We start from the raw sequence: 13,861 nt of genomic DNA, 5'->3' as shown, positions 1-13,861 counted from the left end.
ATCCATGATTTCTTTTTTGATTATTCTATCATTTAGCAGTTCCTGCCATATTTGAATCGCAATCGAAAGACTGGACCACTTTCTTCACAGATTGGAAGTGATGTGCGTAATAATAATTATTGCAAGCTTCTAACCATGACCCCCATCTCTTAAGAACTGGAGATGGGGGAAGCGATAATTTAGGGAATTGTTTCCTGAATTTTGATACTCGATCTTAGCTTTTACAAATATAGTCTTTCAATTGTGTATTGTTAGTTGGTTTCACTTTCTGCATTGTACATGCACTTCACTACGCTGAACTGCAAACCTGCATGTTGAAGTTCTTATGCGACAACTGTCCCGTTCACCTGTTGTTGACGTGCAGAGATCTGCGAGTATGTCATGGAGGGGAGGACTTGGTATAAAGGGTTGTAAACAAATGACTGTGTAGATGCCAATACTAGCTTTTACTACTCCAAATTCCGTTCCCTACTTATCACTTATGTATTCTTTTACTTACTTACTTAATTACTTACTTACTTACTTACTTGCTTGCTTTTAAGGAACCCGGAGGTTCATTGCCGCCCTCACATAAGCCCGCCATTGGTCCCTATCCTGTGCAAAATTAATCCATTCTCTACCATCATATCCCACCTCCCTCAAATCCATTTTAATATTATCCTCCCATCTACGTCTCGGCCTCCCTAAAGGTCTTTTTCCCTCCGGCCTCCCAACTAACACTCTATATGCATTTCTGGATTCGCCCATACGTGCTACATGCCCTGCTCATCTCAAACGTCTGGATTTAATGTTCCTAATTATGTCAGGTGAAGAATACAATGCGTGCAGTTCTGTGTTGTGCAACTTTCTCCATTCTCCTGTAGCTTCATCCCTCTTAGCCCCAAATATTTTCCTAAGCATCTTATTCTCAAACACCCTTAACCTATGTTCCTCTCTCAAAGTGAGAGCTTTTTTACTGCTGAGTTTATTATTTTATGAATAAAGAATCCTGTTCCTAATTGGTGATTATCATTTCCTTCCCCATAATACAACAAATAATCTCCTATTTGTGTTATGCCGTTCCCATCTAACCTAACCTCCTGTACTCCCACAAAGTCTATTCTATATCTAGCTAGTTCTTTTGCTACTAATGTTACCCCTCCTGTTCTATATAGACTTGTAACATTCCAAGTACCAAATCTCAAAACCTTATTCCTTTGCTGTGGTCGTGCCAGAGAATCAGTCCCATTCCGAGGCTTATTTGAAGGATTCGTAACAAGCTGTCTTTTTACGGTGATGGGTTGTTAGCCCTTCGCCCAACCCCCAAGCTGGAGGACCACCCCTCATCGGCTGTCCGCGACTGCTTATTCAATATATTCACAGCTACCCTCCATATCTGGAGGCCGTCTCCTCGATCCGCAACCTGAGGACGCGCCATGCCGTGGTGATAGGGACCCACAATACATGGTATGTATTCTTTTAAAAAGTAGGCTATATTTAATTTTCATCGTGTCATCTCTAGTATTCTAATAGTATAACATGTAATAGAATAGAGAAAATTCTTTGTTTAGGATGGTTTTCTTTTTATTTTTATGCATCCTTTAAATATCATTACAATTTTAATATACTTAGACATATTTTAAATTATTATTATTATTATTATTATTATTATTATTATTATTATTATTATTTAAAATTTTTCAATGTATTTAAATTTTAATTCTAGGAGAAAATCCACAAACGATTAGGGAAAGTACGGAAATTTTACTTGAAATAAGTAAAACTATAGGTTTGGAAGTAAATCTCGAAAAGACAAAGTAGGCCTATATGATTATGTCTCGTGACCAGAAACATAAAAATTGGAGATTTATCCTTCGAAGAGGTGGAAAAATTCAAATATCTTGGAGCAACAGTAACAAAAATGACACTCAGAAGGAAATTAAACGCGGAATAAATATGGGAAATGCTGTTATTATTCGGTTGAGAAGCTTTTGTCATCTAGTCTAGTGTCAAAAAATCTTAAAGTTAGAATTTATAAAACAGTTATATTACCGGATGTTCTGTATGGTTGTGAAACTTGGACTCTCACTTCGAGAGTGGGATAGAGATTAAGTGTGTTTGAGAATAAGGTTCTTAGGAAAATATTTGGGGCTAAGAGGGATGAAGTTACAGGAGAATGGAGAAAGTTACACAACACAACTGCACGCATTGTATTCTTCACCTGACATAATTGGGAACACTAAATTCAGGCGTTTGAGATGGGCAGGGCATGTAGCACGTATGGACGAATCCAGAAACGCATATAGAGTGTTAGTTGGGAGACCGGAAGAAAAAAGACCTTTAGGGATGCCGAGACGTAGATGGGAGGATAATGTAAAAATGGATTTGAGGGAGGTGGACATGATGATAGGGACTGTATTAATGTTGCACAGGGTAAGGACCGATGGCGGGCTTATGTGAGGGCGGCAATGAACCTCCGGGTTCCTTAAAAGCCATTTGTAAGTAAGTAAGTATATTCTGTACTATTATTGTATCAATTGTGCTGAGCTATTATTAACCCATGGCTGTTGATTAGCACATTAATATTATAACTATTTGTTCAATGACCGGAACTATGGGCCTTGGGTCTACATTTGGTGCATCTCCAACATACAATAATTAATAAATATTTTTATATAGTATGAAACAAAATATTGTACGTAACTCCTAAAGAAAGAGCCTGACGACTCGTTCGTAAATATTTCACTCGCACCGTAAAGACTCGTTTTCTTAAGGAGTTACGTAAATAAGTATTGTTTTATGCAATATACTTGCTATAATTCATATTACCATTTTTTATTGGTAACTACAAATAACGACCGTTATTGCTCTCTGCTATGCAGAGACTTCTTTATTCTACAAACAACAATCCGAACAAATATCTGTTTTTGTCCGTCTGCCAGCATTTTCTGTACCCACCGAGAGTGTATCTTTCTGTTACCAAGCTCATTAATGGTGGCTATAACAGCTGATTTTCCGATATTTATTGCATCACACAATTCATGTGTCTTTTTTCATGAGGACCTCAATTCGACCATAGTTTGCATTCTGTCATTGCCGTTGCTGGCCTGCCTCTTCGATGCGTGTTAACGAAGTTCGTTTCTCCGTTCTTGAAGTGTCTCACCGGGCGTCTAACTGTACTGATGTCTACAGTACTCTCACGTTACACATTTCTTAGACGAGTATGGATCTCATTTGACTAATTGTTTTGTACGGATACGGAAATATCCACCAATTTGAACATACATTGTTTCTCTTTCATGTGACGCATCGCATTCTCTCTCTACGTATGGTGGAACAGACATCTTGTAGTCACTAAATGAAAATCGCAACATGATGGGACTCCAGGTTTCGGGGGGGGGGGGGTAAGAGGATGCAACACCTTCGTACACTGAAGTTCAAAGATACCTGACCGATAGTAATCGATAATTTTTGGTGTAAGTACAGGCGTAAGTGTGCATTCTTAAGTTATTACTTCTATGAATAGATGGCGTAGATAATAGTCAGTGTTGCCAAACGTACATAAATATACCCGCAATATAGAATTCAATATTCCATCCCTCTCTGCTGATTATAAAACAACACTGGTTTTAACTGGAAACCGCTGATATTGTCAATTATGATAAAAATTTATACTTGATCTACAATATCTACATCATCATTTTCCCCGACGCTTTTTTAACCGCCTCAATAATATGCCACCTATTGAGAACTAGCGGAACTGTTTCAAAGTCTATATATATATATATATATATATATATATATATATATATATATATATATATATATATATATAAGTTCTGACTTATCCCATGGTTAGAAAGTTCGCTTACACGATCATAAAATCGTAGGTAAGATATTTTTAACGTAAGTGTACCAATCCACCAATATTTTATAAGGCGTAAGCAGAATATCCCGTATTGTTGTAGTTGGAGACTGGATGTAGATTTAATTACATGCCATGGGAATTCAGCCATAATATGATTTAAAGTATATACCTAATGTCTCGAAAAATGTTAGACATTCTCTTAGGATAAATACTTTCAAAAGCCATAAGGTTGAATAAAATAGGATTCGGTTTGACTAGTAGAGAAGATTATTGCGTTGGTGACTTCTTGTCCTTTATAAACGATCCTGTGAGACAAATCCTTTCGGCACAGTGAGCAAACAAGGACACGCTCGGGGGTTTTGCGAGGAGTAGCTACCCCTAACCACCAGTTGCTGCGCTGAGGCGGGTGGGTGGACACACTGAACAATCCATCATCCTGATGCATATTAATCGGTCCTGCACGCCATTTCCCCCTCCCTCCCCTCGCTACACAAAATATTAAATTAGCCAACTGAGGTGTGGATGTGCTCTTGATAACAAGCCAAAACTGTTTTAATTTTAAAAGCCCTTTTATACTACCATTTGGGCTTAAAATTTTGTGGAGAGAGTCCCAATAATATTCAGACTACTTTTTAGAAAATATGATTTTTGGTCAGTTTGGATATATATCTCTCCTTAATGAACGAATTAACAAATTAATAGAATCGATTAATGGAATTGATTAAAGATGAAACGAACAAGTTAATTAAATGAATTAATAAAGAAACGAATAGGATAAATACGCCAGTGAAACGTGGACAATGAGAGCTCAGGATAAACAGTGACTCGAGGCTGTTCAAATGATCTTTATAAAATCCCTATGTGGTGTGCCTAGGAGAGATAGATTGAGAAACAAGATGTCAGAACACAATTAACATTGTAGAGCAGATGGGCTATTCCATATGAAATCGATCAGTAAAAAACCTCGCATTTTTTATACTCTAATTTTTTCCCTACTTATACAAAGTGCTGAGGGGAGTGCATTTTCAAAAATATACTATCGAAAATCAAACGGTTTTCGTATTATTGAGCGACAAATTTAGCGTATTTTATAAAAACAAGCCTCTTTCAGCGCTCAGAACTCTGGAACCGTTTACTGCAGAACATTGAACGGGAGCTCATTTTGAAGCTGACACTTGGTAGGTTATGTTAAGAAGTAATCCTTATTTTTATTGTATACAGAGAGACAGATAATCTGATTTTACTTCTTTTAGGCTTTTTGGCCATTTGTAAAAATGTAAAAAAATATTGAGAAAAAACCTTGCATTATTAAGAGAGATTCGGCATTGTTTGGTTAGTGGTACGGCACTAAGTTTCGAGGATATTAAATAGATTATTTTCACACGCCTAGACTTGAACGGCGCAGAACCGCACGCACTGGCCGAGAGCTGAAGTTAAGCGAGCGTTGGGCGTCATTTTACTCCTGTGTTTATGAAAACCTGTGATAAAGCTAGCACAGCCATGACTGCTAGACGACACATCACGTGTTTGTCTCCTGACCTTGCTTGTCTCGGCTACCTCCCGTCTCACAGTCAGCTGGTTAGTTCACGCGCGTACTATTTATTTTCTTTATTTTATATTTTCAATACTTTCTTATCAACATACTATCAGTAAAAAATATGTGCTTGTTTGTATTTCCAAAGTGGAATCTAACTATATATTTTTAAAATATTTTTTCCTAGCCAAAGGCGTCTTAATGAGGAAAAATCTAAATTTCTCCATTTCCATGAAAAGTAAGAAAATCTGTTTATATGCCAATATAAACTTTAATTTCTCTGCATCAAAATAAACCATGATTTTGATCATTGGGTGAAAGGGTTTCGGAGCTACAACAGTTTAAAGTTGCTAATTTTATGAAAATACGATAAATTTAAATATTTTTAATTTAAACACTATGACGTTCTGATGCCTCAAACTTTGCACAAAGCATTGTATCACAGTTCTCTACGTACAAAAAAAAAAGTTTCATTGTACTTAGAAATTGTAAGGTCAATTTTCCCTTTATTTCAGTCGATTTGAGATGGAATAGCTCAGATATAACAATATCAGAAGAAATGGAAGGATCATGTATTGAGGATGGTACCTTCAAGATATCCACGACAAGCACTAAAATATAAACTAAAGGGACGAAGAAACATGGGACGATCTCGCAGAAGATGGACAGAACAATTGCTGGCCTCGGAAAATGTCTAAAGGCCTAAACCTTGTCAGGCAGAAGAAGAAGATTATTGGAATAAATTCACATATTAACGAATGAAGGTAGTGAGTGAGTGAGTGAGTGAGTGAGTGAGTGAGTGAGTGAGTGAGTGAGTGAGTTGTTCTCTTACATCTCTTTAAGAATAATATGCCAATACTATGGCAAAATGTGTTTTTTCTGTAGTTGTGTAATTCTTTTTAGCATAAGTCTTGGATATTATCTACAAAAATGTGATCACGTCCTTCCAAATTCCTTTCTGTATGCAAATTTCAGTATCATTAAGGAAAATTATTTATTAAAACGTATTCTTGCTCTGGATTACAAAACGAAGGACTACTATTCGCTTTTCCACACCAAAGGAATCCCTGTTTATACACCCATACGTAACTAATGTACTTTTATTTATTGTGCATTGTAAAATTTAACCTTTCAATAAAAATATCCAGCATATATCACACTGACTGAACAAGTAATTATTTCACCACAAATGAAATGTAAAATTTAATTGCATTAAAATATCTCATTTCATCCAATAAAATAACAATTCTAAAGCCACCAACACAAAATCCTACAATTCCTCTTTTTCAAAAAGCTGTTAACTCTGGCATATGATGTATTTAACAAACACTGCGTTAATGAAAGTTATTTTATAAGCAGCTAGCAACCGAAATATCAAAATGCCATACATAGGCTAATTATTCAGGAAATTGATTGTAGGCATCTTAGTTGTTGAAATTTGTGCCCCGAAAAAACAGTAAAAACAAACCCTTCTTTGTCAATAAAACAACCAAAGGTAGCAATGGCAGTTCAGGTTTATTTTCTTTAGAATTAGAGAATGTTGAGAAGTAAATACATATTTCTTGCAATTATTGTCTGTTGTCTCAAACGCAGTAAACAAGTAACTTGTCCCAACCAGGATTTGAACCTGGGCCCACTCGTTTCTTGACCAGACGTGCTAACCATCACTCTACAGCGGTGGACTAATTTTACATTTACTTTATCCATTTATTTAAGATGGCGAGATATCATATGAAACGCAAATTTTAATTGTTTTATTTAATCTCTTCTTTAAGTTTACACATTACACCGGGATCACTTTTCTTTTTTCTGCATTGTTTTGCGGTATGTTATTCATATTTCTCTAAGTGGCTGTTTGAACACCTGCTGAGTTCTAACTCATCAGTACAGGCTGCTACAAAAAAAAAAAAAAAAAACATTATGGTGCTTCCATTCCTCAAACGAGGTATAGAAATTCTTATACATTCAGAAATTTAAAATAAATATTATAGTCCAAATACATAGTCTGATAAAAAAAAAGTGTTCCAATTCCTCATGTCCACACCTGTGGAGTAACGGTCAGCGCGTCTGGCCGCGAAACCAGGTGGCCCGGGTTCGATTCCCGGTCGGGGCAAGTTACCTGGTTGAGGTTTTTTCCGGGGTTTTCCCTCAACCCAATGTGAGCAAATGCTGGGTAACTTTCGGTGTTGGACCCCGGACTCATTTCACCGGCATTATCACCTTCATCTCATTCAGACGCTAAATAACCTTAGGTGTTGATAAAGCGTCGTAAAATAACCTACTAAAATAAAAATTCCTCATAGAAGCTATTCTTTATATGGTCGTCTTTCTCTTCTTAGGGGCATGAGCATTTATAACTACGATATCGCACCATCTATCCTTAAATACTAAGTACGATAACCTATCACTGATAGATTCGACCTTTTTTACTGCTGATTTTATTCTTTTATGTACAAAGAATCCTGTTCCTAATTGGTGATTAATGTTTCCTTCCCCATAATACAACAAGTAATCGCCTATTTTCCGAGGCTTATTGTTAGGTTTCGTAACAAGCTGTTTTTTTTTTTTACGGCGATGGGGTGTTAGCCCTTCGCCCAACTCCCAAGCTGGAGGACCACCCCTTATCGGCTGTCCACGACTGCTTATTCAATATATTCGCAGCTACCCTCCATATCTGGAGGCCGTCTCCTCTATCCGCAACCTGAGGACGCGCCATGCCGTGGTGATGGGGACCCACAATGGAGAAAGTTACACAACGCAGAGCGCACGTATTGTTTCCTTCACCTGACATAATTAGGAACATTAAATCCAGACGCTTGAGATGGGCAGGGCATGTAGCACATATGGGCGAATCCAGAAATGCATATAGAGTATTAGTTGGGAGGCCAGAGGGGAAAAGACCTTTGGGGAGGCCGAGACGTAGATGGGAATATAATATTAAAATGGATTTGAGGGAGGTGGGATATGATGATAGAGACTGGATTAATCTTGCTCAGGATAGGGACCAATGGCGGGCTCATGTGAGGGCGGCAATGAACCTCCAGGTTCCTTAAAAGCCAGTAAGTAAGTATACACAGTCTGAAGACATTAATTCGTCAATTTAAGCAAGAAACTTAATCATAAACAAAAGCAAGAAAATCTTTTGAATTCAGTATTTTCTAACGTTAATAGAAAAAAAGAGTTCGGCCAAGTTTGGGGGAGGGACAGTGCCCACCATGCCCCCCCTCCGTAACTCCGCCTGTGAGTAAGGGACTAAATGTGCATCATTCCCTCATAAATTGACTCCTATGTACTGGATATAAAAAATCCGTCCAGTAGTTTGGTGAAACACGGACGGATGGACATACGGCATGTCCAAACCTTTTCGGTTTTAGGGATGTTATAAACTGATCTCGAAATCGATTTCTTACAGCATTAGAGATGTTATAATGCCTACCTTTATATTTTGTACCACAGTCTACTTACTACTTATCACCTCCTATTTGATTGCCCAATTTTCGAAAGAACTCGCCTGTTATTACTGTCACATATCATCTCATGTTCTGGGCAATTTGAAAAAAACTTGCGTTTTATGTTTAAAAAGAAATTCTGTTCAAGAGAATTTCAGAAATTCATGTCACATATTCACAATTCACTATAAATAGCTAGTTTATGTGTTTCTGCCATAGTAAGAGAAGTTGTAGTTAATGCAATTAGAAAGGGTATATGAATGTGTTAATTTTGTTTGTATATATTTTCAGGTTCTATTTTTTTTATCATTAATCTAACATACAACAGAGCAAAACAGGCTGCAATAAAAGGAAATACTACTACTATTAATAATAATAGTAATAATCACAATAATAACAGCTATAATATCACTGTCTCATACCATATATATTTTTATGTAATTTTTCTTTTTATTTGTCTTTTCTGTGTATTGTATACTTATAATAAGTCTATGTCTTATGTGTTGAACATGCACTTGTATGTCATGTCTATTTCATGTCATTTTATGTCATACGTCCTTAAAAGTAATATGTATATTTCTACAAAATGCTTACTTATTATTATTTACTTACTTACTTATTGGCATTTAAGGAACCCGGAGGTTCATTGCCGCCCTCACATAAGCCCGCCATTGATCCCTATCCTGAGCAAGATTAATCCAGTCTCTACCATCATATCCCACCTCCCTCAAATCCATTTAATATTAACCTCCCATCTACGTCTCGGCCTCCCCAAAGGTCTTTTTCCCGCCGGCCTCCCAACCAACACTCTATATGCATTTCTGGATTCGCCCATACGTGCTACATGCCCTGCCCATCTCAAGCGTCTGGATTTAATGTTCCTAATTATGTCAGGTGAAGAATACAATGCGTGCAGCTCTGCGTTGTGTAACTTTCTCCATTCTCCTGTAACTTCATCCCTCTTAGCCCGAAATATTTTCCTAAGAACCTTATTCTCAAACACCCTTAATCTCTGTTCCTCTCTCAAAGTGAGAGTCCAAGCTTCACAACCATACAGAACAACCGGTAATATAACTGTTTTATAAATTCTAACTTTCAGATTTTTTGACAGCAGACTAGATCACAAAAGCTTCTCAACCGAATAATAACAGGCATTTCCCATATTTATTCTGCGTTTAATTTCCTCCTGAGTATCATTTATATTTGTTACTGTTGCTCCAAGATATTTGAATTTTTCCACCTCTTCGAAGGATAAATCTCCAATTTTTATATTTCCATTTCGTACAATATTCTGGTCACGAGACATAATAATATACTTAGTCTTTTCGGGATTTACTTCCAACCCTATCGCTTTACTTGCTTCAAGTAGAATTTCCGTGTTTTCCCTAATCGTTTGTGGATTTTCTCCTAACATATTCACGTCATCCGCATAGACAAGAATTATTATTATTATTATTATTATTATTATTATTATTATTATTATTATTATTATTATTATTATTACTATTATTATTTTTTTGTAAGTAATAAGGCTGTGTGTGATATGTCCTGGAAAAGTACTGTATGTAATATGTCTGCATTTCATATATTGTGTATCTATTTCTATATATAATATCTATTTTATCTTATATCTTTGTTTTGCATAATATAAATATGATTTTCATTGTCATACACATATGTGTATTTTATGTCATAATTATGTATATATTTGATGTAACTATTTGTACAGGGCTATAATATGTATGATTTAATTACAGCCCTAATATACCTTCGGGTAAAATAGGGTTCTATAAACTTGGAAATTCAATAATAATACTTACTACTTAATCATAGACTCAAAACAGTATAACAACAATCAGACTCGAAACAAACGAACATCTGTAAGACTTGTATTTCCCTCCTAAACGAGTTAATCTAATTATTGCGAGAAGCAGTAGCGATCGCTTAGTCAGCCGCACGCGTGTTTATATAGGAGCATTATCACGCCTCGAGTTGGTACTCCAAGCCAAGGTCCACTCACCCACAGAGCAACATGGCTGCCGACACGGCGAGTACTGCGCGTCGGATACGTGTTCTCAACCGCATTCTGCAGCCTACACACCTACACACGGAGGTAACGCAGTTCACATGGATAGAGTTTTAGCACACAATCACAAAGCTGCAGTCTCACAATACAGTTAGCGTCAATACAGTGTAGGCTACTATATATTTTATCAGACTGTACCTACTACATCTGCTTGATATTCGATATGCACTGAATGATGTCAAAGTAAATATTATATAAAAAATAATCATATATGTTTGTTTGCAAAGACGTATGATTTTTTTCCCCAAGAAAAAAGTTATGTTTGTGTCGTGATCTATTTACGACGAAATATGTAAGCCTATTATTTTGTTCTATTTTCGAATACAGCTCTTTCGATGAATCGACTTAAAAACTAACTCGAAAAACACGGGTTTGATTCTTGTTGAAGATACGAGGTAATTTTCGTATAAAACTTTCAGAACTAGCTCGGAGTCCACTTAATAACCCCACTGAACGAGTACTAGGATAATTTCTTGGTAGTGATTTCACTATCGAGAGTACGATCTCAGGGGAACTCTACCTCCATGCAACCTCTGATCATTGAAGTTACTGTAAAGGTTCAACCGCGGTCCTCCAAAGTCATTTTTCTTGTAATTCCGATTATAGATCCAGCATCATAATACATAAACATCTGTTGATTGATAGCACAGGGCATTGCTTTCTACAAATCTGCGTGAATAACTGAAAATTAATAGTTATTTAGTTATTTACAAGCTTTTCTATATTTGAAGGGTACACGGGAAAAACGATCAAGGTCCATCAAAAATCGAAATTGGGTTAATGATGCTTTCTTATAGTGGAAAGGAAGTACTATCATGTGGTCTAGCTAGTAATAAGAAATAATCGTTCTTGACATTCCACTACGTCAATTTCTATTAAATACACGCATAACAAAGTATTAAGTGCTTAAACTTTAAAATTCGTTTTTCTCCAAACTTTCTAAAATGGACCTTGATCGTTATTCCCGTGTACCCTATATTTACTTTCTCACTGTATGAAATAATTACTTATACAGAGAAGGTATATTGGTGTTGGAAAAAAAGTTTTCAATATGTTTACTCCTGATACGGTAGTGAAATAGTACATTATGCAACGAGTCTATAATGGTAGTAATTAAGACGCAAGTATGTTTATGAAACGAGCGCAAGCGAGTTTCATAATTTTCATACGAGCGTCTTAATTACCATTATAGTCAAGTTTCATACGACTTTTTATGCTCGACCATATTGATTTTTTCCGCCAATTGGTGGAATTAATTTGCGGGAATGTGCTTTGTGACAGGCTGGAATATGACGGTGAATTGATGTTAATTTGTGTGTTGTTTTTTTCGACTGAGTTTAATATTGTCTAATCTCGCGCTAGTTGTCTTTCGATTGCATATCCGAGAATAATCGATACTTGCGCTTTCATATTGCTACAATGGTATTTTCTGATTGGTGGAACACCTGAACTTTAATGCATATGTGCATATGTGTACTTTAATGAAGTCCATTAAAGGGCTGCTACCAGGTGTATAATTACTACATTTCGGCATGGTCGGGCATAAAAGTTGTTTTTGCATGCCGTCTATTTGCCTATGCGTCTATCCATGTAACTGTGTACAGCAATTTAATGATTTCATTCGGGTATGTTTTCTGAATAATAGTTTATAAAAATAAACTGTGAACAGTAATATAATTTGCAACATGACAAAAGAACGCAATTGTTGTAAAACATTACAAAGTATAGGGTATTTCAAAAGTCAGTTCAAATATTAAACCGCTATAAATATTATAATATTTGAGATAGGGAAAAACGAAAACATCACAATGTTGGGCAAACAACGGGGTTTACAAAACATTGGGAAGATGTCCGTCGTTCTCTTGTTCAACGTACAGCATTCCCTGTGACACCATGAACAGCATTTTGCAGATAATATCTTGGAATATTGGCAATTTCTTGCGAGATGGCGTCTTTCAGTTGCAGTAGGGTTGTTGGATGTGTCAGGTAACCCCACAACCAAAAGTCGGCCGGATTGAAATATGGAGATCGCGGAGGCCACATTGTTGAAAAGTGCCTACTGATGACGTTTGTCGAAAAATGAACCTCAATTACGCGTGTTAACGCCACTATTATTTTTAGTAGATTATTTTACGACGCTTTATCAACATCTTAGGTTATTTAGCGTCTGAATGAGATGAAGGTGATAACGCTGGTGAAATGAGTCCCAGGTCTAGCACCGAAAGTTACCCGCATTTGCTCAAATTGGGTTGAGGGAAAACCTCGGAAAAAACCTCAACTAGGTAACTTGCCCCGACCGGGAATCGAACCCGGGCTACCTGGTTTCCCGGCCAAACGCGCTAACGTTTTTTCCATAGGTGTGGACAATAATGGAATAAGACAGACTGTTACAGTAAACGGGGAGCTCTACTACAGCATGTTACAGAACTTTGTCATCCCTAGACTGAGGAAACATGATAAGGGAAACATAATCTTCATGCAAGATGGCGCTCCACCCACATCATAAATTTTCATAATAAGTACTTGCCTGTGTTATACGAGCTGTTCAAAGTAGTATCCATCTCCATTAACATATTCCCGGCATGTTTTATGAAACTGTTATTCGCATCCTACGAAACCTTAAAGAAATTGAACATACAGGAATAACCCCACACTATAGACGAACTTGGAGACAATATAAGAGGAGAAATTGATGAGTGTAATTCCAAAACTCGCTCAGTCCATTTGGCCATTTTTATGGTTTTATGTGTACACTATTGTAACCAAAGTAGGCCTATATCATTCTATTTTAACCTTGTTTTCTTCCAAAACAAGTCAGTCCTTGTCTAAAAGTTTGTGTTATTGTGCATGTCATTTTAAAATTCACTCAATCCGTAGACCAGTGGATAAAAAAAAACAGCCTAGTCCTTTAATAAAAATTGACTTAACGCGTTTTGAGATAACAT

The 13,861-nt window shown here is 36.6% G+C and overlaps 1 protein-coding gene across 1 annotated transcript in view; it reads left to right on the top strand.

Moving 5' to 3' along the window:
• Positions 1-10,805: 10,805 nt before the first annotated feature.
• The window catches only part of LOC138697787 (malate synthase-like), a 38,529-nt gene continuing 35,473 nt past the window's right edge, over positions 10,806-13,861 (top strand). Inside the window, exon 1 of the mRNA XM_069823292.1 lies at positions 10,806-10,943. Coding sequence (XP_069679393.1) covers positions 10,863-10,943 — 81 coding nt within the window. The 5' untranslated portion in view covers positions 10,806-10,862. The remainder of the gene's footprint in view (positions 10,944-13,861) is intronic.

This window comes from Periplaneta americana, chromosome 4, assembly GCF_040183065.1.
Source record: "Periplaneta americana isolate PAMFEO1 chromosome 4, P.americana_PAMFEO1_priV1, whole genome shotgun sequence".
Lineage (NCBI taxonomy): Eukaryota > Metazoa > Arthropoda > Insecta > Blattodea > Blattidae > Periplaneta > Periplaneta americana.
This window is presented reverse-complemented; position numbering and strand designations above follow the sequence as displayed.